Raw genomic sequence first — 25,013 nt, 5'->3', positions numbered from 1 at the left:
ATATAGAAATGTAATCACAACATGGCCTTCGCAAGGATGGAAGCAAGGAGAGAAGCTCACACTGCTTTTATTTGTCTCTCTGTACGGCTTTCTGTGCGCCAGATACAAAGATGAAAGAGATTCCCTTCAAAACCATGACGTGCTTGACACGCGAGAGTCGGTCAGCCATGACGATTCTCGAGAAATTTCCACCCTCTGCAGCTTCAGCTTCGGAGAATTACTTTCATATTTCATTTCTCTGCACAAGCTACCAGGACGGCGCGGGGAAGTCCCATGCATTATAGCTTGTTTGTTAGTTCTTGTTGGTGGAACGGGGAACCGGCTCTTTGTCGAATGGTCGTTGTGGTAGATTGCAGATATCACCTTAACCCAGAAAACTGTGTTTGCGCATGTGTCCTTGTATGCACTAACGATAATTGGGCATCGTTGGGCCACCTATGGTCAACGCTCCCCCCCCCCCCAACCCTCCTTGTAAATTGGTATTCTTCAAAACAGTTTCATGTTGCCAGAGCTTGCATGCCGTTGGTTACAGGCTATTCACGTCATTGGAGAAAGAAAACATAACTGCAGTCGCAGCGTTAGAATTACATTAGTTATGTCTATTTGCACGAAACGTTCAGTTACCGAGCGAGAAAGTGGGCTGGTGATAAATTCTTGCCATCTCGCGCTTTGGAATACTATGAGCCACGTTTAAAACAGACCTCAACAGATATGCTTTGGCATAGTTTCACTGAGAAGTTAAGGTGGCCTATATTTAGAATTCGAGGCGTTGCTATTACAAAAGACGAACAGATTTATTCCCTGAAAAATAATTTGCGAGGTCACGTCGTAATGCCAGCTTTTTCTCGTGACGTGTAACCTCATAGAATGCAACTTACTGGACATTCACCTTAGGCAGATACTTCAAGTAAAGAAACATTTTCTACACCGCATCTTAACAACAAAAAGAAATTCAGGTTTGGTAACGCCGTTGGTAGCATTAGGCTTACAGTGCCCGCGCGAACTCGAGAAATAATGCCACCACACTGCCCTCCGTGAACGCTGTCGCCTCTACACCTGCGCCAGTTTACCCCTGATATAGATTTCCAGACAGCTCTGTCTCGAGCAGCTGTTTTACAGACAGCATTGGGCATTATGAAGCCCCCCCCCACCCCCCCCTGGTACACTCTAATACGACACATATCTTCATTGATGGCTTCTTAGTACCTCTGAGCTCATCTTGTTACTTCCTTGTGCGATCCGCAGGAAAGACGTTACCATATCTCGAAAAAAAAACTACGTCATCGATGTTAATCGAGCTTTGTGCAATGAATGAAGCGATCAGATGCCTATTTCTACATCTTTCACGACATTCGGCCATCTTTACGGACTCGAAGGGCAGCATTCCTAAGTTTGAACATGAGAAAAACCAACTCAAACTATCACCTGGCCTACACGACATTGCATACTTGCACCACTTAGCATGTAAAGTTCGTTATCTCATAACCTTTCAATGGATCCCATCCCACTGCGGCATATCGGGCAATGGAACAGCAGATGAGGCGGCTCGTGAGGGTCATAACTAAGAAAGTTCACGGAATATATTTTTCACACAAATTGAGGCATCGGTATTGGCAAAGCAGTTTGTCCTTCAAAAGCAGAAAAAGAAGTCTCTTATCTTACTGCCTGAGACACCACGAATTTCTGTGTAGTATTTACAGGGGTGCGAAAAGCGTCCGCTATAGACAGACGCGCGCAGAGAAAAGAGAACGAACTTTGAGAGCAACCGGCGAGCAGCCGAGCGGCGGTGAAACTGATTTTATTGTACGTGCCTTCCACGCCGAGGAGGCCGGCGCCGCAAACATAAACATCCGCTCGTTGTGCAGACGCTCACGGCGGCGGCGGCGGCGGAATCGGATCCTCTACAGGGCTCCCCCCCCCCCCCCCCCCCGTATATACAAAGGTCGCTGTGGTCGCGCTGATGCCCAGGACACGTGTTTACTCACGGTGCAGGGTACGGATGGGGGAGAATCGGCTGGGGAACGAGTGGGGAGTGCAAGAGGAACGCACAAGTTTGCCATGTACGCGGGTTTCACTCGGTCGATTGAAATCACGTTTTCACGGCCGTTCACAGTAACAGTAAAAGTGTTTTCTCCGCGCTGTAGCACTTCGAACTGGCCGTCGTACGGTGCAGTGAGGGCGGGCCGAATGCCTTCGCGGTGCACGAAAACGTGAGTTGAGGCAGCTAGGTCTTTGCTTACGAAAACGTCGTAAGTGGAGGGCTGTCGAGCTGATGTTGGTCGCAAGCGCTCAAGTAGCGACCGAAGTTGCTCAACGTAGGCAGGAGGCGAGAGGTTGGGGACTGCAGGTGGTGCGAAGAATTCACCGGGCAGACGTAAGGTCGTCCCGTAGACCATTTCGGCAGCTGTACACCCGAAGTCCTCTTTTATCGCCGACCGAATGCCTAGTAGAACTAGCTGCAGGTCGTTGACCCATGAAGTTCGAGCGTCGCAGGCGATGAGGGTGGCTTTCAACTGGCGGTGAAGCCTTTCCACCATTCCATTTGCTGACGGATGGTATGCAGTTGTGTGGATGTGGCGGATACCGAGGATGCTTGTTAACGCTCCGAAGAGCTCACTTTCAAACTATCGTCCGCGGTCGGTTGTTACCACGCTGGGGCAGCCGAAACGAGATATCAAACCGGCTACGAGAACGGACGCCACGGTGGACACCGTAATATCGTCTACGGGAAGCGCTTCAGGCCAGCGCGCGTAGCGGTCAACGCAGGTGAGGATGTATCGTCTACCACGCGATGAAGGCAGCGGACCGGCAATGTCGATGTGAACGTGGTCAAAGCGAGAGTCAGGCGGACTGAAGGGTTGAAGTGGTGACTTGGTGTGGCGGGTCATTTTTGCACGTTGGCAGCGTTGACATTCTCGAGCCCAGCGGCGGACATCTGCGTTGATGCCGGGCCACACATAACGGGAGGTGATGAGCGCTGAGTGGCGCGAACACCAAGATGGCACGAGTCGTGCAGCTTGCCAAAGAATTGACGACGGTGCGAGGAAGGTACAAATGGACGGGCACAGCCTGTTGACATGTCGCAGACGATGGTAGCGGAGGAGAACGACAGTGGCACCTCAGCAAACGAGAGAGAAGTGGACCCTGCATGCAGGTCACGCAGCTCGTTGTTAGAATGTTGTGCCTCTGCGATGATCTCGAAATCCACAGCAGTAGTGGAAAACGCGTCGACACGTGACAGGGCATCGGCAGCCGCATTAACGGGTCCTTCGATGTACCGTAGGTTGACCGTGAATTCGGAGATAAAATGCAGGTGCCGAATTTGCCGGGACGTGTGTGTGTGCTGTGGTTTCCACGGAAAGCGAATGTCAGCGGCTTATGATCTGTCAGTGCGTGGAACATGGTACCTTCGAGAAGGTGGTGAAAGTGGCGAATGCCAAGATAGGCAGCCAGGAGTTCGCGGTCGAAAGTGCTGTATCGAGTTTCTGCCGACTTCATCTTCTGCGAAAAGGAACCGAGTGGACACCACAAATTCTGCTGGAATTGTTGCAGAACTGCATGAACTGCGCTGGAGGAGGCGTCGGTGATAAGCCGCATGGGTGCGTCAGTTAGGGGATGCACAAGGAGGGTGGCTTGTGCCAGGGCATTCTTGGCTTCTTGGAAGGCGGCGTCTGCTTCGGATGTCCACTCCAAGATCGCAGATGGTGCCTTTGGAGCCTTCAGCATGTCGGTCAGAGGTAGAATGATGCGCGCTATATTAGGCAGGAACAGACGGTGGAAGTTCAGAAGCCCGAGAAATTCGCGGAACTTGAGAGGTGACGTTGGGCGTGGAAAATTCCGCAGAGCTTGAACCTTCCTGTACAATGGCTCGATTCCTTCAGGTGTGACGAGGTGTCCAAGAAATTCGACGTTGTCAACACCAAAGACACATTTGTCTGTGTATAGTGAAGCCATGTTCCTGCAATCGCGAAACCAGCAACCGCATATGGTCAGCGTGCTGCTGCGGTGAAAAACTTGCCACCAGCAGATCATCACGATAGGCGATGACGAAGTGCAGACCACGTATGACTTCATTGATGAAGCGCTGGATAGTTTGGCCGGCATTACGTAACTCGAAAGGCACGCGGACGTACTCAAATAGGCCAAAAGGTGTTGTGATGGCAGTCTTCGGTATGTCCGCTGGTTCCACAGGAATTGCATGATATGCCTTGACTAGGTTGATCTTCCTAAATATGGTTGTTCCAGCAAGAGTGGTAGGAAAGTCATGAATGTGCGGAAGCGGGTACCGGTCGGGGGCGGTGCGGGCATTCAATGCACGATAGTCTCCACAAGGCCGCCAATCTCCGGGGTCACGCTTCGGCACCATGTGCAGGGCTGATGACCAGCTGCTTGACGATGGGCGGATTATGCCAAACTGCAGCATGTGATCAAATTCGCTGCGAGCTGTGGCGAGGCGGTCTCCAGCAAGACGTCGTGGCTTGCAGGACGCTAGAGGACCCGTGGTGACGATGTGGTGCGTCACAGTGCGTCGCACCGGAAGTTCCAGGTTGCTGGGTTTGGTAAGTTCAGGAAATTCTCTGAGGATAGAGGCAAATTCTGATGATGGTGAATGCGGAGCTGATTGCGTGGAGGCGGACAGTGGTGCGAGTATACCTTGCACGGAGAGGCTGGTCGTACAGTCCACAAGTTGACGGGAGCGGAGATTCACGTTCAAACCGAAATGGGTAAGAAAGTCCGCACCTAGTATGGCGAAGCGCACGTCGGCGAGGATGAAAATCCACCGAAATATGCGACGCAGGCCCAGGTCAATGGTGAGAGAGCGTTCGCCATATGTTGCGATTGTGGATGTATTTACAGCTTGCAAAGGCGCAGTCCTCGGACAACGGTGACGGTCCTGGCGATAGGCAGGAATGACGCTTACCTCTGCACCAGTGTCCACATGAAAGCGATGGCCTGCGATCCTGTCTGTGTTGTAGAATAGGTGGCTTCCCGTAGCGGTTGAGTCACGCGCCGCCATTAGTGACTCGCTTCCATGTTTCCCTGCCAGTGACAAGGCTGTCGACATTTTGCAGCGCTGGCGCCGAACCTGGTGTGGTACCAACAGAAGCCGTCGGAAGTGTGTCTTAGGTGGGAACGGGAACGCGAACGTGAGCCACCCCTAGCCAGTGCAGAGCGACGAGGCGTGTCCATCTGCATTGCTGCCATGGTGTCCATCAGCCTGTCAATTTTCTCCTCGAGGCGAGATTGCCGGGCCTCGAGGTCCGATGTAACAGTGGTCGAGGACACCGCGGAGCTTGCGCCAGAGTAGTCGTTCACGCGGTCCGTGAGCTCTGCCAGTTTGTCAAGAGGCATATCATCCGCAGCTGCCAAAACCACCACAAGTGTCTGAGGCAAGCGTTGCAGAAACTGCTCATGCAGTAGTGGTCTCTCGGCGGCTTGGGTACGGTCACCGAGTAGCTGTCGCATGCGATGTAATAGCTGCGATGGTCGGCGATCGCCGAGTTCTTCCGCGTTGAGGAGTTGCTGCAAGCGGCTTTTCTCGGACATGGTTTTGCGTGTGAGCACTGTGGCCTTGAAATGTCGTAGGGTGCGGCCGGATGTGGGGCTCTCATGACGTCGTCGAACTCATCAGCAACCTCGGAGCTACCTACACGTTGCGATGTGATGCGCCGCAGATCGAAGAGGGCTTCTACTTGCGTGAACCACACGGCGGGATTCTTAGGCCAAAACGGCGGCAGCCGCAGCTGGGCATTGGAAATGGCGTCCATGGCAGCGCTGGGGGCAGGGATGTCGCCTGTCACTGTTGACTGCGGCTGAGGAATCGGGGCGTCGTTGCTGGACACTGTAGCGTTCATTTCGTCTTCCATTACGTGTGCTTGCTACGTCCGGGTCACCAGGCTATAGGGGCGCCAAATGCGTCCGCTATAGACAGACGCGCGCAGAGAGAAGAGAACGAACTTTGAGAGGAACCGGCGAACAGCCGAGCGGCGGTGAAACTGAGCCTTTATTGTACGTGCCTTCGCCGAGGAGGCCGGCGCCACAAGCATAAACATCCGCTCGTTGTGCAGACGCTCACGGCGGCGGCGGTGGAATTGGATTTTCTACAGTATTGATCCGGAACTTCAATCAAAGCTTCCAAAACAACTACCCTAAGAATCAGAGACACCTTTTACCATCAGCTACGACTTAAAGTGACGTAGACAAACAGCCCTCTCTGCCGGTGTGGTCAAACATATGGGATGTCGTGTCTGCCGAAGGACGAATCCCAACATAAAAACGTAACGACTCTTTATTCCACTGACGATGGCAGCGGACGGGCATACCAACGCTATGTTCGTCCCAGTAGCGGAAGGTAGAAAGCGGTCTCTCTCAGCCAGGCAGCCTGTGTTTATAGCCGTCAACGACGGTTGACGCATACCTCGAGTGACGTGGCGGTGGCGCTGTTTTATCGACCATGCAGTCCAGCGTGCACCTGTGTTATGCTGGGCCAGATGATAAGAGGACGGAGGGTGCACAGAAATATGCGCGGAGTGCGTCGCCGCATCGACCCCCCCCCCACCCCCCCCACCCCCCCGCCGCGGATTGGAGAGCCCTCAATTCTTGTAAAAATCTGGGCAGCGTATCCGACGTCCGCTGCGTGTAGTGACAGAAGCAGGCTGCGATGCCGGCGGTCGTGGATGGACGTCTGTGGGTGCACTGGTATTCCCTGGTTCGGCGGAATCGGTGTAGGCCGGCTCCAGCCGATCGGTAGAGACGCGGACGGCGTTCCCTTTAATGCGCAGGGTGAAGGTTTTGTTGTCGCGACGGAGAACTGGGTACGGTCCGCTGTGAGGTGGCTGTAAAGGCCGGCGGATGGTGTCGTCGCGGAGAAAAGTGTGCGAGCACGTTGCCAGATCCTTGAAGACAAAGGGTGCGGTCTTACAGTGGTGAGCTGCAGGTGACGGGCGGAGGAGGGCAGCGATGGTGCGTCGGAGCCGGGCGATGAAATCGGTGGGATCTGACGTCGCGGTGGTGAATGGCGGTGCAGCAAGGAATTCGCCTGGGAGACGGAGGGGTTCCCCGTAGACGAGCTCTGCGGGTGTAACCTGAATGTTGGGCTTGAAGGGGGCGCAAAGACCTAGGGTGACAGCTGGGATGGCTTCAGGACAGGTTGAAAAGCCGGAAAAGCCGGACAGGTTGAGCAGCCGGAAAAGGTGTGATTCGAACTGTCGTCCTTGGTCGGTGTTGACGCGGCGAGGGGGCCTGAAGCGGGCAATCCAGCCGGCGAAGAAGGTCGAGGCGACGTCTTCCGCAGTGATTCTCTCGAGGGACCATGCCTCAGGCCATCGAGTGTACCGATCGATGGCGGTGAGGCAGTAGCGATAGCGTCCAGCTGGAGGCAAGGGTCCTATGGTATCAAGGTGGACGTGTTGAAACCTACCAGAGGTCTGGGGGAATGCGCCGAGGGGTGAAGTGACATGCCTGGTGACTTTAGCCTGCTGGCATTGAATGCAGGAGCGCGCCCAGGTGCGGCAATCCCGCTGCATGGAGGGCCAGACATAGCGGTCGGCCACGAGGCGTGCAGAGGCGCGTATGCCGGAATGGCTGAGATTATGTAGCTGGTTCAAGAGGCCACGGTGATGGGAAAGGGGCACGTAAGGCGTGCTTCGTGCTGTTGGTATGTCGCAGTAGATAGTCGTCGCCGATTCAGGTATGGGGACTTGCTGCAGCCGTAGCGTGGACCCGCCCTTAAGGAGCTCCTGCAGTTTGGCGTCCGTAGTCTGAGCCTCGGCGAGGACATCAGCTGTTATTTGCGAAGGGCTAATAGCTGACGCACGTGAAAGCGCGTCGGCGACCCCGTTGTACTTTTAGCTGACATGTTGGATGTCGGTGGTAAACTGCGCAATGAACGAGAGCTGGTTCTGCTGGAACGGCAGGAGTTTGCCGCGGCGTCGAGAGAAGGCATAGGTCAGAGGTTTATGGTCGGTGTAGATAGTGCAGTGCTGTGCTTCGAGAATGTGGCGAAAGTGCTGAACTGCTTCGTATATCGCCAGAAGTTCTCTGTAGTAAGCTGGCGAACTCGACGGGGCGGGGGTCGTGGTTTCGTCGATGGGACTGGCCGCAGAAGGGGTCGTTTTGCGAGCTGAGATTTTCTTGGAGGAGAACGCCAAGGGATGCCAGGTGTTGTCTACGCCTGCATAAGGGCGGCGCCTACGGCGATGCTAGAGGCGTTTGTGAAGAGCCCCAAGGGTGCGACTGGCACAGTGCTCCCTTGGCAACCGAGGTATGCATCACGTCCGGGTCACCAGATGTGGGATGTCGTGTCTGCCGAAGGACGAATCCCAACATAAAAACGTAACGACTCTTTATTCGACCAACGATGGCAGCGGACGGGCATACCAACGCTAAGTTCGTCCCAGTAGCGGAAGGTAGAAAGCGGTCTTTCTCAGCCAGGCAGCCTGTTTTTATAGCCACCGTCGGTGACGCATACCTCGGGTAAGGTGGCGGTGGCGCTATGTTTTATCGACCATGCAGTCCAGCGTGCAGCTGTGTTATGTTGGGCCAGATTATAAGAAGACGGAGGGTGCGCAGAAATATGCGCGGGGTCTGTCGCCACAAACTAAAAGTCCACGTTGCGACTACTCTGGCTCTGTAGAAACAATCGGTCATATTCTATTATACTGTAGAGCGCACAGGCATGAAATGGACATACACACGACAGATATGGCAACAATCTGTCAAGCCCCTCTGACACCAAGGCGCATATTAAGTCCCTCGAAAACTTCATTAACGCAACGTTAAGCACTCGACGTATTATTTAATTACCTTCAATAAACTGGCTTTCTCTCATAACTCTACCTGTTATTCGGGATTTTACATCGCATAAAATGTCAGCAAGGAAGTTAAGACAACTCATATATTTGGACTAGTGGGAGTAAAAGCGAAATGAAGGCATCAAGTGTTTTTTTTTTCTGCTTTCTTTCTTTCTCTTCTGCCTTTCACTTCCTAAGGCCTCTCTCTTCCTACTCCTCTTCCGCGCACAGAAATAGTTCGTGTGTGCGTGCGTATGTGTGTTTAGGTATATTTTCCTTCTTTTCTACTTTCTTTCTCACCTATTGCATCCCCTTGCCCCTCCCCCAGTACAGGGTAGCCAGCCGGAGATAATCTCTGGTTAACCTCCCTGTCTTTCCTTTGCCTTTCTCTCTCTCTCTCTCCTCTTCGCTTGCAGAGCAGCATGTAGACAAACACTTCTCTGTGCTCCTGAATGAAAGATTTCTGCCTCTTTCTCTGTCTTACTGCGCATATTTTCGCTAGGAATATTATTAAGGAGATATAGCTGGTACTGTAGTTCATGATAAGGATGTATCATAAATTACGTTGAGTGGTCGCATGTATGCTTTCATTGTTTCTTGCTTATCTACTGCCGCAGTCAAGCAGGGCCAGTTGCTACTGAAGAGCCGAGCCAAATAAGTTACAGGTGATTCCTTCAATAAATTCAGTTTTATGACTCGCGGCCATAGTACAAACTCTAGTGTCTCTTACTATTGTCGAAGCAAGCAACATAATGAAAAATCTCATGCACTTCTTTTTTTTAATATTTGGAACGGGGAGACAAGAAGCGTTCGTGGTTGCCCATGTGAACACAACCACTTGCTTCAGAAGCTAGCTGTAGTGGCGTTGACATTATTGCTGCTATCACAGAACATTTCTTTTCCTCTTTATTGCCCGAGCTGTTGCGTAGCACGCATACAGAACCGCTTTCTCTCGCGTATGTATTTTCTGGTTCACCATAAACATGTGCGCAACTTGATGTAAACCGCTGGCTCCGTGCGGTAAGGAGTCGCGTTTGGTAAGGGCCGGACGCCGCCTTCGCTAAGCATGGGTGACAGGCTCGAGTCCTCCAAGGTCAGGCGTCGAGACAGGGCATGTCGAGCGAAGTGCGCCGTTCCGCCTGGCGAGCTCGCGGCGCCTTTGACCCCAGCAGCTCGCACTTAGTTTGGACTCGCGCCACGCGCGGAACTGAATCTCGACGCCTCCCGTGCCTGGATTCAGCGTTCTCACGGGACGCTGAAGCGCAACAGTTGAATCCTGCGCCTCGAGTTCACCGGTCGTGCGCGTCTTTCCTTTGAAGAGAGACGACCGTCCGTTGAGGATGAATGAGAAATACGCGACTCGCTTTCAACCTACAGTGGCTGAAGGATTTTACACCGATGAAACTGCTGACCATACTTTACGAGCTTCGGTATCGTAAGTTCAATTTGCATCATCGTCATCTCCATCATCATCATCATCATCGTTATTATCGTCGTCGTCGTCGTCGTCTTAATCTCCGTAAGTCACCAGAAAAGAAAGCCCTGCCCTTATACACCGTTCTTCAGAATTACATCTTGAATTACATCCGACGTGTGAGCCGGTGTACCGCCATCGTTCCTTCGTGATCATTTCGTAATTGTTGTCCTCTTTGTTGTCGTGCCGTTGTCATCCTTCCCATTATTGTCGTCGGACCAGTTATCACTATTTCGGGGGGAACTTACGGATTTGCTTTTAGTGGCCCTCAACTTTCTTTTTTTCTTGTCCTTCCGTCCCAAAGCTGCACATGGTCAACAGATGGTGCCATACTTAGAAGTAGCACAAAATTAGTTTTCAAGAAAGACCTAGCAACGTCGACGGGCTGCTAAAGTGCACAAATATTTCTACCTCAAAAGCGTGGACACAGAATGGAGGAAGAGGACAAGAAAGTTGGCGACCAAGTATGGTGTAACTGAAAAGGAAAATAGACAGCCAGGAATCATTAAAAAGAAAGTGAGAGAAATAGAGACAGTAAATTAGATGGAAGGATGGAAACAAAAGAAGACCATGAAGACATACAAATGTGACAAGAAAGAGATTAGAAATGAAAATCTGTACGGCACCACAAAGGACAGTGCATTGCTATTTGAGGCCCGAGCAGGTTACCTAAGGACAAGAACATACGGGAGCAAATATTCGCAACAGGATGAGGCATGTGTGTGCTGCAGCGAAAATCCGGAGACAGCTCAGCACATCCTCATGGAATGCGAATGTATTCACCTAGCACCCGCCGTGGTTGCTCATTGGCTATGGTGTTGGGCTGCTGAGCACGAGGTCGCGGGATTGAATCCCGGCCACGGCAGCCGCATTTCGATGGGGACGAAATGCGAAAACACACGTGTACTTAGATTTAGATGCATGTTAAAGGACCCCAGGTGGTCGAAATTTCCGGAGTCCTCCACAACGGCGTGCCTCATAATCAGAAAGTGGTTTTGGCTCGTAAAGCCCCATAATTTATTATTATTCACCCAGTGAGACTCGTGTGTAACGTCCACTTTCCAGAAGCAATCGCTTTCAAAGCGAAAGGAAGCATTCAACAGTCAGCCGTCGAAATAAGAAAGAGAAGTTTACATTATTGGTGGAAAAACGCTGGGAAACGATTGCTAGGACCGTATCCGTTACAGGTAGATGTAGAGAGAAAGGTTGAGGAGGTATAAGAAAAATGCTAGCTTGACAAGCATGTACTTTATTGGCTCAAGCAAGATATATGACCATTTGTCACTGCCAATACATCATCACCATCCTGATCATGGGAGTTCAGCGACAGATTTTGACTACCTTTTGTTCCTGAGTGTCTAGAGGAAGCTAAGCACCAGGGCGGTTGCGCATTTCGACAGAGTTAGAACGTGGCTGCAGGGATGAATCCGGGATATCTGCAGCACATTGCGAGGGTCACAGAACCACCGCAATGAGCAAAGTGTACTGAGCGCGCAGCCGCTTTGCATCTGCAATCTTGTAGATAGACCGTAAGTATATTATTTTGAGATTTGCACCGGCATAAAAGTAATATCAGTTCTCCATTAGCATAAGCAATCTTTCTGGTTATTTTGACTAAGTAACTATTTATGTTGAGTAGCATTCTTGCTATTGCCATGCTTTGGAAAAAGAAGAAGGAGAAGAAAGTTTATTAAGGACAATATTAAGGACAGCGAAGGACAATATTCAGCGCAATCTCGACTCGCCTCGTTTGTTACCTGAAGCGTCACTCGTGCGCATATTGCCGTTTTATCGCAATGTCGTAATAGGGGCAAAAGAAGCGACAACAATGAGAATCATCTATTCACCAAGAGAATTCCGGCCAAACACTAGCATTCCTTCTAACGATTTCCTTCGCTTCGGGTCCTTGGTCTCATGGCTCTGCGTCTGCTCTGCGTCTGTTCTGTCTCCGCCTATTTTCCAAGTCCCAGTGGCTTACAAGAAGCTTCGAGAGAACGGCAGAGTAGTCTCCCTTCAAATGCAACCTGTAAACTCCGCGAGACGTGTTATTCTTCTGCCGTGCTCACTCATCGCGAAAAACCAAGCATCACACAGAAACAGATGCTCCCTTCGGCTCAGAAATGTAGAAAAAAATAAGACACAGGAATTCCCTCGCCCGCAAGTTTATTTGAGACCCGCGCGTTCGTTTTAGCCGCCCATGTACGCCCGCGCGTGCATCCTGTTGAACCTCTTGCGAAGCACACCGATTAGGGACGAACTGAAGAAGAACTTGTTTGCAGAGCGAACCAATAATGTGGTCATAGGCAGCAAGATCGGCGAGCTAGCATCTCTGCTACAACGTGAAGCACGCTGGGCAGGGCTAATGTCCAGCAAGAGAGAGGGACAAAAAAAAAGCAATCTGAGCACCCGCCCTGAGGCAGATATGCTTCAACGCTGCAACAGAAATATATCAGTTACTTGCATACATACTATGTGTCAGAATACTTACGCAGTGTAAAGGCTCAATGCCTCAAAGCTGTAATGCCAAGGTCCGAATTTGTTTTTTTTTTTATATATATATAGTGCGCTAAAAAGTTCGGGCGGAACTAAACGCGCTCGTCATATAAACCTGCCACTTCTGAGAAGACGAGAACTAAGCGCTATGTGTCCCGCGAAAAAAGATAAATGCTACAGCCTCCCTTCCGGTTGAAAAGCGCTGATGCATCACGCACACGATAGCACGGACTGCGCACAGCCCACGTAAGCAACTCGCGTGCTCGTTTATGAGTAGAACAACCTACAATAAAGCGTGCGACGTCACCCACAACAGTACAAGCCCGTTGCACTTCCAAGACAAAGCCCGACCTAACAGCGGAATCACACAAATTTGCGTGGCGGGCGCCGTCCGTAGCCGGTAAAGAAGGCAAGCCCAGATCCTAGAAAGTCCACACATGGGCCTCGAAGAGGGAAACATCAGCGAGAAAGTTACGTTCAATCATACTACTCGAACACGGAAGAAACAGATTTTTGTTCCACTCGCACATAGCAGTGCCGACGCCTCGATCAGGTTTCTAAAGCACTCTAGATTTTTTTCGGTGCAGCGTAGTTTCAATGAGTGTATGAGCCATGCACACATGGGACCAGGATTTGTTACGCAAGCTTTATTTCCTTGTAGTGCTTGGTGGTTGCGAGCCATAGCGAGTCTTTTTTTCGTCTTCTTTTGCCATGCTGCTGTTTGGCGCAATAAGCAGATTTCGGCGCAAGTCTGGCAGTTGCGGTTGTGAAATAATTTCGACCTTTCTGAGGGGCTTCTATATGCATGGGCGCTGCTGCGTATATGCTCAGCGCTGGGCTCAGCGAACCATCGGCAGTAATGTGCGCGAGACGACATTACGTAGTTGTCAGGACAGCGTAGTTATAGTCAAGCTGGTCGAGGTAGGAACCGCTGTGCGCTGTCGGTCAACGGCGTATAACGTTTTGTACATCTTAAAATTCCGAATGATGGCCCACTGATTAAAATGTGCGTGCTCTTGTTTTTGGAGTTGGTTTGTATTCTCACTAAAAAAGAAAGAAGAGGTAAGACGGCCGGACGAAATGAACTTCGAACCCCGGTGACTGCAGAAGCAGTGCACGTGTACTCGGCAGAAAACATTGGGATAAGGAAACAATAGGCGATTACTATTCGATTTTTTTGCGATGGGAGCACTAGGAGAATAACGTTGACTGAACTGAAGCGGTAATTTATTGGGTTACTAAGGGCTGTCCCTTAAGTGCAAATGGAAGGTAGCGATTCTATAGGAATAGGAAAATCGCACAAGAAAAAAAAAGTGCATGTATCCATACCTGCGCTTTTCATACGTTGTACGGTTTGCTTGCGATAACAAGATTAAAATACATCACCGCTGGCCTGTATTTATCGCTGACTTTACGTTCCTGTCCTATCCCGGCGGAGTTAAAGGGACACTGAGGCAAATACTAAGTCGACGTGGACTGTTTACATATCATTCCAGAAACCTCACAATGCTTGTTTCGTGCCAAGCAAATACTTAGTTTACGAGAAAATTCCATGTGAAGGGTCCGAATACCCTTATCGAAATTCAGGTCTCCCGCCACCCAATCGGAGTAGCGTGAAAGCTAATACGCATTCACCGCAATTTGCTGCCGTCGGTGAGTCAAACGGCGCTCAACAGATGGTGGTACAGTTTTTTTTTTTTTAACCCAAAACGCAAACGCGTGCCCATGGAGAATCTGAGCGGATACAGAGCGGTGGATTCGCCGCTGCATGCAGCAGCTTATCAGTCAAGTGGCGTATGCCGTTCGGGCATCCTTCGACATCACATGGAAGTTGAATTCTCTGCAACCTGCAGTTTGAGGGTGTTTCGCGAGCCAGCAAAACCAGCGCAGCACTACACGATAACGCAACTGCTGAAACACGAAAGCGTGGGCGGCGCAGAGGCGAGTGAAAACGAAACGTTTCGACCGCTCGCGTCGTTGTCAAGGGTAATGTCAATGAGTTCTTTTTTTTTATGAAAATGAAATATAGCTGGCCAAGTAGCATTTTCTTTCGTTTTATAGTGCAATACAATTATGTTCTTTTTATAAATAGTGGTTGCGTTCTAGTGACAGAATTTAAAGGAGGAGTGCCTTCGTCGTCGGGCAAGTAGTTGAATGTCCCGGGGGAGTCTCTAATCATGTCGTGCATTTGCTTCACCTTCTCGATCATTAAGGCTCTGTTTGCGATAATAGTGACGCCTGAGAGATTCTGGAGCACTAATCTACCACTGTAGCTTGACTTAATATTTGTCTTTAGTGTCCCTTTAAAGGCGAATAAGAAGAAACAAACCAGAACATCTCTTATACTTACTACATAAGCTACCGCGTTATGATCGTGGGGTAAGCGGTAGATAAGTGAGCATCGACCCTAAACTCCTTTTCTAAACTAAACATTCGCGAATGAAATACGTGAGTGTCATGCATACTGGTGAATTTCAAGAGGTAAGCGTGTCTTTTAGCTTCTTATAATGTATCCGCCTTAATTTCTTGCGTGATAGCATATATCTCTCGAGCGACATGAAAGGGAACACGCGAATTGGCTTAAACAAACCGTAGGGGCAAGGCACGGGTATCCCACGTAAAGAAATATTCCACGAAACTTAATGGGTGACAGGAAAGCTACTTGTTATATAATAAACGGTGTCCGCGTGGAATGCACACATCGCGAGCAATGAATTTGGTGCTCCCTCTCATACTGCTCGCGTACCAGTTTCCTTGTTGCCTGCATTCAAGTAGACGCGCTTTCGAATTTCTGTACAGAGAGCGCCACAACTGGCACTGTGCCGAGCGCCGTGCGAGCATCGGAGCGTGCCCACGCCAGGCACGTGAGCGATATAGGGTGTTGTCTGTGAAGCTTGCTGTGCAGGCCGGCCGGCGGCCGTGAGATGCAGGGCTTCGGCCGCGGTCTGGCGTGCTGACCTGCGCCTACACGCCGCTGCCGACTCTGCACACGCCGGGTCTACTGTTCACCTGTCACGTGACCCAACTGTCATCCGAAGCGCGCTCCGGGGCGCGTAATGCCGCTCTGACGCAGCCGATCGCCACTGTTACGGACCCACCACGGAACGCGGCGAAGGGCATACCGCGCCGCCCCAGTAAGTGCGCGCGTACATCTTCAAAGTCTACGCAGCCGTGGTCGTAAGCGCGCCGTCGCTGTGTGCAACGCCTCTAAATGAGCCTTCCATTCTGTCAGTGCTGGTGTGCCGTATTAGGGCGAATGTAAGCTACTGCGTACCATGAGGATCGCGTGCGAATTATGTCTGTTTGAAATTGGTGCATTGATTAAATGGTTCACTGGGCACGGGAATGGCGGTTCGGCCCAATGCGAGAAGGCTGGAATGAAATGTGCCTGACGCTGGAGGGTTCCCTGAAATTGGAGCATTTATGGAAACAAAAGAAAACTTCAAATTTTGACGTGTGCAAGTCAATACTTTGTGCTGTGTTTGGTCGCCGCGCTAAACTATACGTCCGCGCGGAGGCGATCGACTACCTTCACTCTCGAGTACTTCATGTATAGTGCGACGACCCAGTCCCCAGAACTTACTGCATTTGTGAACTAATTAAGGAGCCATAAACCGAAGGGCGGAAGCAGAGAAAGAAAGAAAAAGAAGAAAGCGGGCAATAAAAAAGAAGAGGTGCACGAAAGACGATATATAGGTGCCATGTTTGAAATATTTGCCGTCACTCCAGCGCTCGTAAGCGTAAGAGTGAACGGCAAGAATCAAGTGTCTAGATATGCCAGTGTTATATATTGGCCTTGTGTCCCTTTCAGAAAGCGGTGCGATTCGACGTACTCTTCTTGTTTGCACACAATTACGTCAGTCATTCTCCCTTCGTATTCCTTAATTCCCTTATAGTTATCCTAACCACACTTCGATTCTAAGCACCCTCCCACACTTTAAGGTACTGCAATGAAAAGAATAGATAGCAAAGTACGTCGTGCCTAAACTTGTGCTATTACACTTTAGTCTTATTTACCCGTTTCGCGTCAGCAAATGAATATTTGTGACCGCGCGAAGCAGCATCAGATATGTTTGTAATATAACAGTCTGCAACGTGCGTTAAGAATGCAGCATTAATAAACAATAATTCAGAATTCGGTGCAAATGCAATAATTCATGCAAGAATTCGGTGCAAAGCGTGAAGTATACACAGCGCAGATGTGCGTCTCTGTATGGGGCTGTGCTCGCACAACCGCTAGAGTCGATTTCGTTGCGCGTCGACTGCAGCAGCTGTCCCGTGACGGCAATTTCCCGATGCAAAGGAGATGCAACCGAACTAATGCGCCACTATATGCATACTACTTGGCGCCATTATGTAGGTGGTTAGACGTGAGCGCTGTCCCCGATCTGCGCGTTTCTCTGTGCCGGTGGCTTGTGAACAGCTTCAGGTTATGCTGGATTGAAGCCAATGCTACGAGCTCGTTTGTGCGTCTGCATTTCCGTTTTCTTTCTTTGCCAGATTCCGCGACCCTTGTCTTGCGACACAGAAATTGCGCCTCTAACGCGTTGTTGAACGAGAATTTTCTCTGAACCGTAGCTTCAGTGTCCGTGATTGTATCATCATCATCATCGTCGTCGTCATCATAATCATCATCATCATCATCATCATCGTCATTTCTGTCCACTGCAGGACGAAGGCGATCTCCAATTATCCCTGTCCTGCCCCAACCGATTCCGGCCAGCTTTCCCGAATTTCTTAAATTCATTCCCCCGCTTCATCTTATGTCGTCCTCGACTGCGATTCCTTTCTCTTGGCACCCATTCTGTAACATTAATGGTCCACCGGCTATCTGCCCAGCTCCATTTCTTTCTCTTAACGTCAATTAGAATGTTGGCTAGCCCTGTTTCCTCTCTGATCCAAACCGCTCTCTTCATGTTTCTTAACGTTACACCTAACATTCTTCGTTCTATCACTCTTTGCGCAGTCCTTAACTTGTTTGCGAGCTTCTTTGTCAGTCTCAAAGTTTCTGCCTCATATGTTAGCACCGCTAGAATGCACTGATTGTATGCCTTTATTTTTAATGATAATGGTAAGCTTCCAGTCAGGATCTGACAATGTCTGCCGAATGAGCTCCAACTCATTTTTATTCTTCTGTAAATTTTAGTCTCATAATCAGGGACCCCTGTGAGTAATTGACCTAGGCAAACGTAATCCTTCACAGACTCTAGAGGCTAGCTGGCGATCCTGAACTCTTGTTCCCTTGCCCGTCTATGATCATTATCTTTGTCTTTTGCGTAATAATCTTCAGACCCACTCTTATACTCCCTCTGTTAAGGCCCTCAATCATTTGTTGTAACTCGTCCCCAGTGTTACTGAACAGGACAATGTCACCTGCAAATCGAAGGTTGCTGAGAAGTTCGCATGTTGATCCTTACTACTAAGCCTTCCCAGTTTAATGACATGAATACGTCTTTCAAGCACGCAGTGAATAATATTGGAGAGATTGTGTCTCCTTCTCTGACCCCTTTCTTTACAGGTATCTCCATGCTTTTCTTGTGGAGAATTGTGGTAGCTGTGGAATCTCTGTAGATACTTTCCAAGATATTTATGTAAGAGTCCTGTACTCCTGGATTACGTGATGCCTCTATGACTGCTGGTATCTCGACTGAATCAAGTGCCTTTTCGCAATCTATGACAGCCATATAGAGAGGCTGATTGTACTCTGCGGATTTATGAAATACTTGATTGATGGCATGGATGTGATCCATTGCAGAGTATCCCTTCCTGAAACCTGCCTGTTCCCTTGGTTGACTAAAGTCCAGGGTTGCCCTTATTCTACTGGATATTGTCTTGGTGAATATTTTGTATAATACTGGAAGTAAGCTAATGACCCTATATTTTTTCAGTTCTTTAACGTATCCTTTTTTGTGGATTAGTATAATGTTGGCATTCTTCCGGTTCTCTGGGACCTTTGAAGTCGACAGACAGTTCGTGAGAGGGCCGCCAGTTTTTAAAGATTTATGTCTCCTCCATCTTTGATTAAATCGACTGGTAGACCATCTTCTGCTGCCGCTTTTCCCCGTTTCATGTCTTGCAAGGCCCTTCTAACTTCATCTCCAGTTATAGAAGGAGCGTCTGTAACCTTTTCATTGCTACTTCGAATGGAGGTATTGTGGCTGCTTCGGGTACTGTGCAGGTCAGTATAGAATTCTTCCGGTGCTTTTACTATATCTTCGAGATTGCTGATGATATTACCCTGCTTATTTTTCAATGCACACGTCTTGATTTGTCCGATGGCATGTTTCCTTCTCACTGATTTCAGGCTGCCTCCATTTTTCACTGTTTCCTCAGTCTTCCTCACGTTATAATTTGGAATATCTCTCATTTTCTCTTTGTTGATTAGTTTTGACAGTTTGATTAGTTTGACAAGAGGGCTAGGACGAATTTGTCTTCACCTGCGTAGCTTTCTTTCTGAAGAACCTGAGACCGCAAGAAGTTCGTATTCGAGTGCGTTTCGTAAGATCAAATGAGGCCTAATGGGGACAGCTGGCATAATATTAGCAAATTTAGCCGGCCAGTGCCATAGAGTTTTTACGAAAGAAAATCTTCGTGAGTTTAGCCCCTATATCGCTTTTACCTGATGGTAGATGGCAACTTTTCTTTTGTTAATTGTCACATATATGGTATGTACGCATGGCCAGTGCCATCTGCAGTTTATTAAGAGATAATTTGGCAACACGGCCTGCGGAGTATTGGTCACGTTTATTAAATGAACGCGACGCCTCCAGATGAGCGTTTCTGTGAACGTTTTCATTGCATTGCCAAGGAGATTGCATTCGGAAGCTCTGCGGCACCTAGGGAAGCGAGAAAATTAGCCAATAATAACAGGCCACCTTAAGCTCTAACATTTTCTTGTTATCTAAGCTTAACTCTCATGCTCAAATTCTTTTGGGATATATGACTGAAATTTATTACCAGAGGACCATTGTTACGAAGGCCGCCAATGAATATAATATCTTGTTATGGACACATGCGTTATGCTCTTTCCGCCCCAGAAGCCATAATAATGTACCTAAATGAACGAATACTGGCGTGTGTACGGAGAGGCCGACACGCGACCGGACCTTCTAATACAGATTCAAGCTCGTAGTAATGCACGATGTTTCCCAGCGCGGTAAAACATTTAACGGAACACAAAAAAAAAGTGTGTATTTGTGTGTGTAGGTGTGGGGGAGAGGAGGAGAGGGGGAGAAGTACTTTCAAATGAGATTTCCGAAACCAAATCCACCGCGTACAGGAAAGAAGACTAAGACACAAAAAAAAGTTAGTCTTCACTAAGGTAACTCTCTCATCGTTGGAACACGTGATACATCATGCCGTATAAAACAACTCCACAACAGTATGAACACGAGAGTTTGAAAATCTGAAATTTGAAATAACGGTACTAAAAATAAGAAAAAATGGAGGACGTTTATGCTTGGCCTTTAAGAGTGGAACGCTATAGCATTCAAAGGTCATTGAGTGCTTCTCACGCTTTCCGACAACTGCAGATTATATAACCGTAACCTTTTCCAGGAAACGCTGGCGGCAAACGCTATGCACGAAGGCGAGCTTTCTGTTAGAAATGTGGCATCCTGCGTGGTCCGCGATGTATGGATGCTATGAGCTTCCCTTTTGGGACGCGGGCAGTGGATTGCACCACCATTATCTTCTCATTATATTGCCTAGTCTCCGGCCTATGGTAAAAAAAAAGAAATAAAGTAAAGGTAAGAAAAGAATGCGCGGAGGCGAGCGCCATCTGGATGGTGTTGTTACAAGGAACCGAGCTCGCCGCGACGCTCTATGAACGACAGAAATTCTGGAAAAAAGGGTCTAAGTTTGAGTTTCCGCGTAACAGTATTATGTTTTGTGGTATATTCAAATTACAGTCCGACGCTATCATGTCTGTAGGTTGTGATTAGGTGGTATTCTACGATTTTTCTCACGCATCTTTGAGGAAGTCAATTAGGTCAGTAACACTTCCACGCCAGGCTTAGGGCCTGCGTGGTTGTGGTTCGGAATGATTTTTCGTCAAACGACATCCGACGCAAGACGCCTGCACCGTATTTTTTTCTTTTTTTCGACACTGCGCTCTTAACGCTGTCGCGTTAAAAATAGAGCACCTAAAGGAACCGTACGTAAAAATGTGGTTAGTGAGTAAATCACGTCGCAGACGCCACGGTAACAACTGCAGCGTAATATTGACACGTGTACTTGTCTTTATCGGGCGACAAGTTTTGCCGCCGAACAAATGTTATCGCACAGCGCGGGACGCGCCTGCATGTATCCGAAGTTTCTGGAAAGTTATCGATGCTTCTACCCGCTGTCTGTTGTCGCCGAACGTTGTGTTATCTGATTTCATCGCTTGACACGAATGGTATAGAACATTTTAGAAGGCATGCGGGTCCCAACGTTTAATCTGGAACATTCGATGATTGCTGTATAAAAGCCGACGCGCTGACCCGCTGATCAGATTTTCGACGATCGCCGACTGTGTTCGCCGCTTTCGTTGTGCTATAGGTGTAGCCTGTTTTGTGGGCACAGGTTCGCCCAATAAAAGCTAGTTTTGTATTCCACCGTACTGCTTCTTTCTTCGCCGTCACTACCACGTGACATCTGGTGGAGGTGCTTTACGTCCATGTACCGGACGCCCCCGACAAGCCGTAATACAAGCCCGGACCGCAAACACAACACCAGCGCCGTCCCGGAACATCGAGCAAGCCGCCGTCTTCAACAGCTACCCCCGGAGCACGGACTTCTACCTGAGAAGACCAAGAAGATTGTGGACAAGGCAACCCCAATGGCAGCCCCAGTATCCCCCATCGTGCTGCAGCAGCCCAGGGAACCTCCGACGTTCCGCGGATCAACATTCGAGGACCCGGAAACCTGGCTCGAAATGTATGAGAGGGTCGCTAAGTTTAACAGTTGGGACAGCGACGACAAGCTGCGGCATGTCTATTTCGCATTGGAAGACGCCGCCAGGACGTGGTTCGAGAATCGGGAAGCCACCTTAACGACGTGGGACCTTTTCCGGAGCGGCTTCTTGCACACGTTTACAAGCGTCGTGCGAAAAGAGCGAGCCCAAGCACTACTAGAAACCAGAGTGCAGCTGCCAAACGAGACGATCGCAATCTTCACGGAGGAGATGGCCCGTCTTTTCCGGCACGCCGACCCGGAAATGTCGGAGGAGAAAAAAGTTCGCTTCCTGATGCGCGGCGTCAAGCAAGACCTTTTCGCCGGACTTATACGTAAGCCACCGAAGACTGTGGCTGAGTTTTCTGCAGAGGCCTCGACGATCGAGAAAACTCTGGAGATGCGCACCCGGCAATATAACCGCCAGGGGCACACGCCGCATTATGCCATCCAAGGACTAGGTTCGGACGACCTGCAAGAGACCATCAGGGCCATTGTGCGCGAAGAACTGCGCAAGGTCCTGCCTTCGTCGCAGCCTCAAGTGGCCTCTATCGCCGACATCGTGAAGGAAGAGGTGCACCGATCCCTTGGAGTTCCTGAGGTGCAACCAGAACCACCGCAGCCGGAAGCAATGACCTACGCCGCCGCCGTCGCCCGCCGTCAAGGCCCCCCTGCGCGACCGCGCCAAGGTCCTGCAACACCGCAATTCCGTCGTCCACCGCCGCCGCCGCCAGCGCGCCCACCCGTCGCCCAGCGCACCTATACGAGGAAGACGGACATTTGGCGAGCCCCCGACCACCGCCCGCTCTGCTATCACTGCGGAGAAGCCGGCCATGTGTACCGCCGATGCCCATACCGCGACATGGGACTGAGAGGGTTCGCCGTCAACGCGCCGCGTCCACAGCTTGGGGAGCGCCCACGTGACATTGCCGATTACATAGCCGCCACTCAGTGGAACTCTCGACGACCGTCCCGTTCGCCGTCACCAGGCCGCTACCTGTCGCCGCAGCGCCGTCCATACACTGGCCCAGCCCGGGGCCGCTCTGCGAGCCCATACCCGGAAAACTAAAAGCAGCAACCGATGGAGGTGCGGTTGCTGTTCGTCGAACTGACGAAGATCCTCCGCCGCCGACGAAGACGACGAAGAGACCATCTCAACGACATAACGACACGCCGCCGTCCCGACGAAGTCTGGAAGCCAAAACTACACCAACGAAAGACGACTTGACGACGCGACGTTCCAACCTGAGTTCAACACGACGCAGCCGTGATCCAACGCCAAGACCTAATTGCAATGCCAGACAAAGAACAACCGACCTCGACGTGCTTCTCGACGGCCACGCAGTCACTGCCTTAGTCGACACAGGGGCCGATTACTCCGTAATGAGTGGACACATCGCCGCCCAGTTGAAGAAAGTTAAGACCGCATGGGAAGGCCCTCAGATTCGCACCGCTGGCGGACACCTCATCACGCCGACTGGGATCTGCACGGCAAGAATAACCATTCATGACCGGACTTACCCAGCACCTCCACCAGATGTCACGTGGTAGTGACGGCGAAGAAAGAAGCAGTACGGTGGAATAAAAACTAGCTTTTATTGGGCGAACCTGTGCCCACAAAACAGGCTACACTTATAGCCCACAAAACATTTCGCATTCACAGCGACGTCGCGCACGTCCTGAAGTGGTCCACGTGGTGCGTCTGAAACCATTTTACGGACGCTAACGAACTTCCCTTATTTTGCTTTTTTCTTTGCTATGAGTGCTTACTTATTACTTTGATTTGTTTGCAGCATCGGGTCGATGCTTTTTAAGAGGGGGGTATTGACACGTCTACTTGTCTTTATCGGGCGACAAGTTTTGCCGCCGAACAAATGTTATCGCACAGCGCGGGACGCGCCTGCATGTATCCGAAGTTTCTGGAAAGTTATCGATGCTTCTACCGGCTGTCTGTTGTCGCCGAACGTTGTGTTATCTGATTTCATCGCTTGACACGAATGGTATAGAACATTTTAGAAGGCATGCGGGTCCCAACGTTTAATCTGGAACATTCGATGATTGCTGTATAAAAGCCGACGCGCTGACCCGCTGATCAGATTTTCGACGATCGCCGACTGTGTTCGCCGCTTTCGTTGTGCTATAAGTGTAGCCTGTTTTGTGGGCACAGGTTCGCCCAATAAAAGCTAGTTTTGTATTCCACCGTACTGCTTCTTTCTTCGCCGTCACTACCACGTGACAAGATGAACCCATTGCGAGGCTTAGCTTTCTTTCCACCTAAAGGAGAGCAATAGACCGTTGTATCAAGGTACTAATCATTTGCTTTTGTTTATTGAGCAGCGAATTTTGAAGCAAGGGCGACTATTCTACCGTGCCCTTCACTTGAAGAACAAGATGGCTTGGGTAGCGAAATATTTACGATTCATTTATCACGCGAAAACTCCATAGTGTATAGACCTCAGCCATTTTCTTTTTTCTTTATTGTTCAGTCTTTCACGGTAGCGCTACACTGGAATCCTTAACGTTCACGCTTATTGACAATTAGTGTAATAGCAGACATCACTGAAATGGTTCCGCACTCACGCTAGTACCCCTTAAGCAATAATACTCCAGGAATGCACCGATCTTTTGGAGCCATAGAATCTTGACGCCGACTGATGCGACAAAGCTTATTAAGCTGGATCTTTTCAAATGCACATATTGTCGCTCGAGCTACCATTCCGCAGGCAGTACGCCAGCAGTTAAATATCGTAAAGCTAATTTCTGCTAATCTACCATTATTATTCATTAACCATTAGCGAAAAGAAAAGGTGGTTGATACCACGCTGTGAAGATGGACCCATACTCCTCGTGGGAAATGTGCTGCCAAGGTGCTCACTGCTGCATTTCTTAAGCTTTGTCATTGCCGCACTGACGACATAGCACCGCTCTCGCGGAGTGCTATATGTGCGTGTGAGGGCGCGGCATCGTAGGAGCTAGCTTCAGAGAGCGGCGGTCAGACGCATGTTTCCGCGCTAAGTGTCCTTACGACCAGCCAGGACGAGGACTCCACGAAGCGACGCCGAGCAGCTGCTGCAGGCGCCGGCCTGCCCAGCCTGGAGCCACGACGCCATTTCGGGACACAACAGAAGCCGACGGCGAGCGCATCCCTAAGCAGCCGGCCGTGGTCAGACCCGGTGGCGCGCACGAGATCGGCCCCAAGGCCGGCTCTCCGATGCGCACAAATTCACCGCCAGCTGTCCCAAGTCCCTGTGGAGTCGCACCGCACGGCGCGACTACGGTGCAGCAGCCCACGTCTCCTGCCGACGAAACCGAGGCGGGTG

At 50.1% G+C, this 25,013-nt stretch overlaps 1 protein-coding gene across 1 annotated transcript; it reads right to left on the bottom strand.

The window, feature by feature from the left end:
* Positions 1–6,593: 6,593 nt before the first annotated feature.
* LOC139057723 (uncharacterized) lies at positions 6,594–24,803 on the bottom strand. Its single transcript, XM_070536470.1, has 2 exons — positions 24,719–24,803; positions 6,594–7,783 (listed from the first exon to the last, which is right to left on the bottom strand). The coding sequence occupies exons 1-2, from the start codon at positions 24,801–24,803 to the stop codon at positions 6,594–6,596; spliced, it is 1,275 nt and encodes a 424-aa protein (XP_070392571.1).
* Between the last annotated feature and the right edge of the window lie 210 nt (positions 24,804–25,013).

The sequence above is a fragment of the Dermacentor albipictus genome, chromosome 3 (genome assembly GCF_038994185.2).
Source record: "Dermacentor albipictus isolate Rhodes 1998 colony chromosome 3, USDA_Dalb.pri_finalv2, whole genome shotgun sequence".
Classification (NCBI taxonomy): Eukaryota; Metazoa; Arthropoda; class Arachnida; order Ixodida; family Ixodidae; genus Dermacentor; species Dermacentor albipictus.
Note: the sequence above shows the minus strand (reverse complement) of the source record. Positions and strands in the feature narration are given on the sequence as shown.

Bases quoted from the DNA above. Each gene is read 5' to 3' on its own strand.
- LOC139057723 (XM_070536470.1), bottom strand. From the start codon at position 24,803: ATGGCGTCGTGGCTCCAGGCTGGGCAGGCCGGCGCCTGCAGCAGCTGC. The intron at 7,784-24,718 runs GTAAGGACACTT...CGCAAATAACAG, and splicing joins AGTCCTCGTCCTGGCTGGTC to CTGATGTCCTCGCCGAGGCT.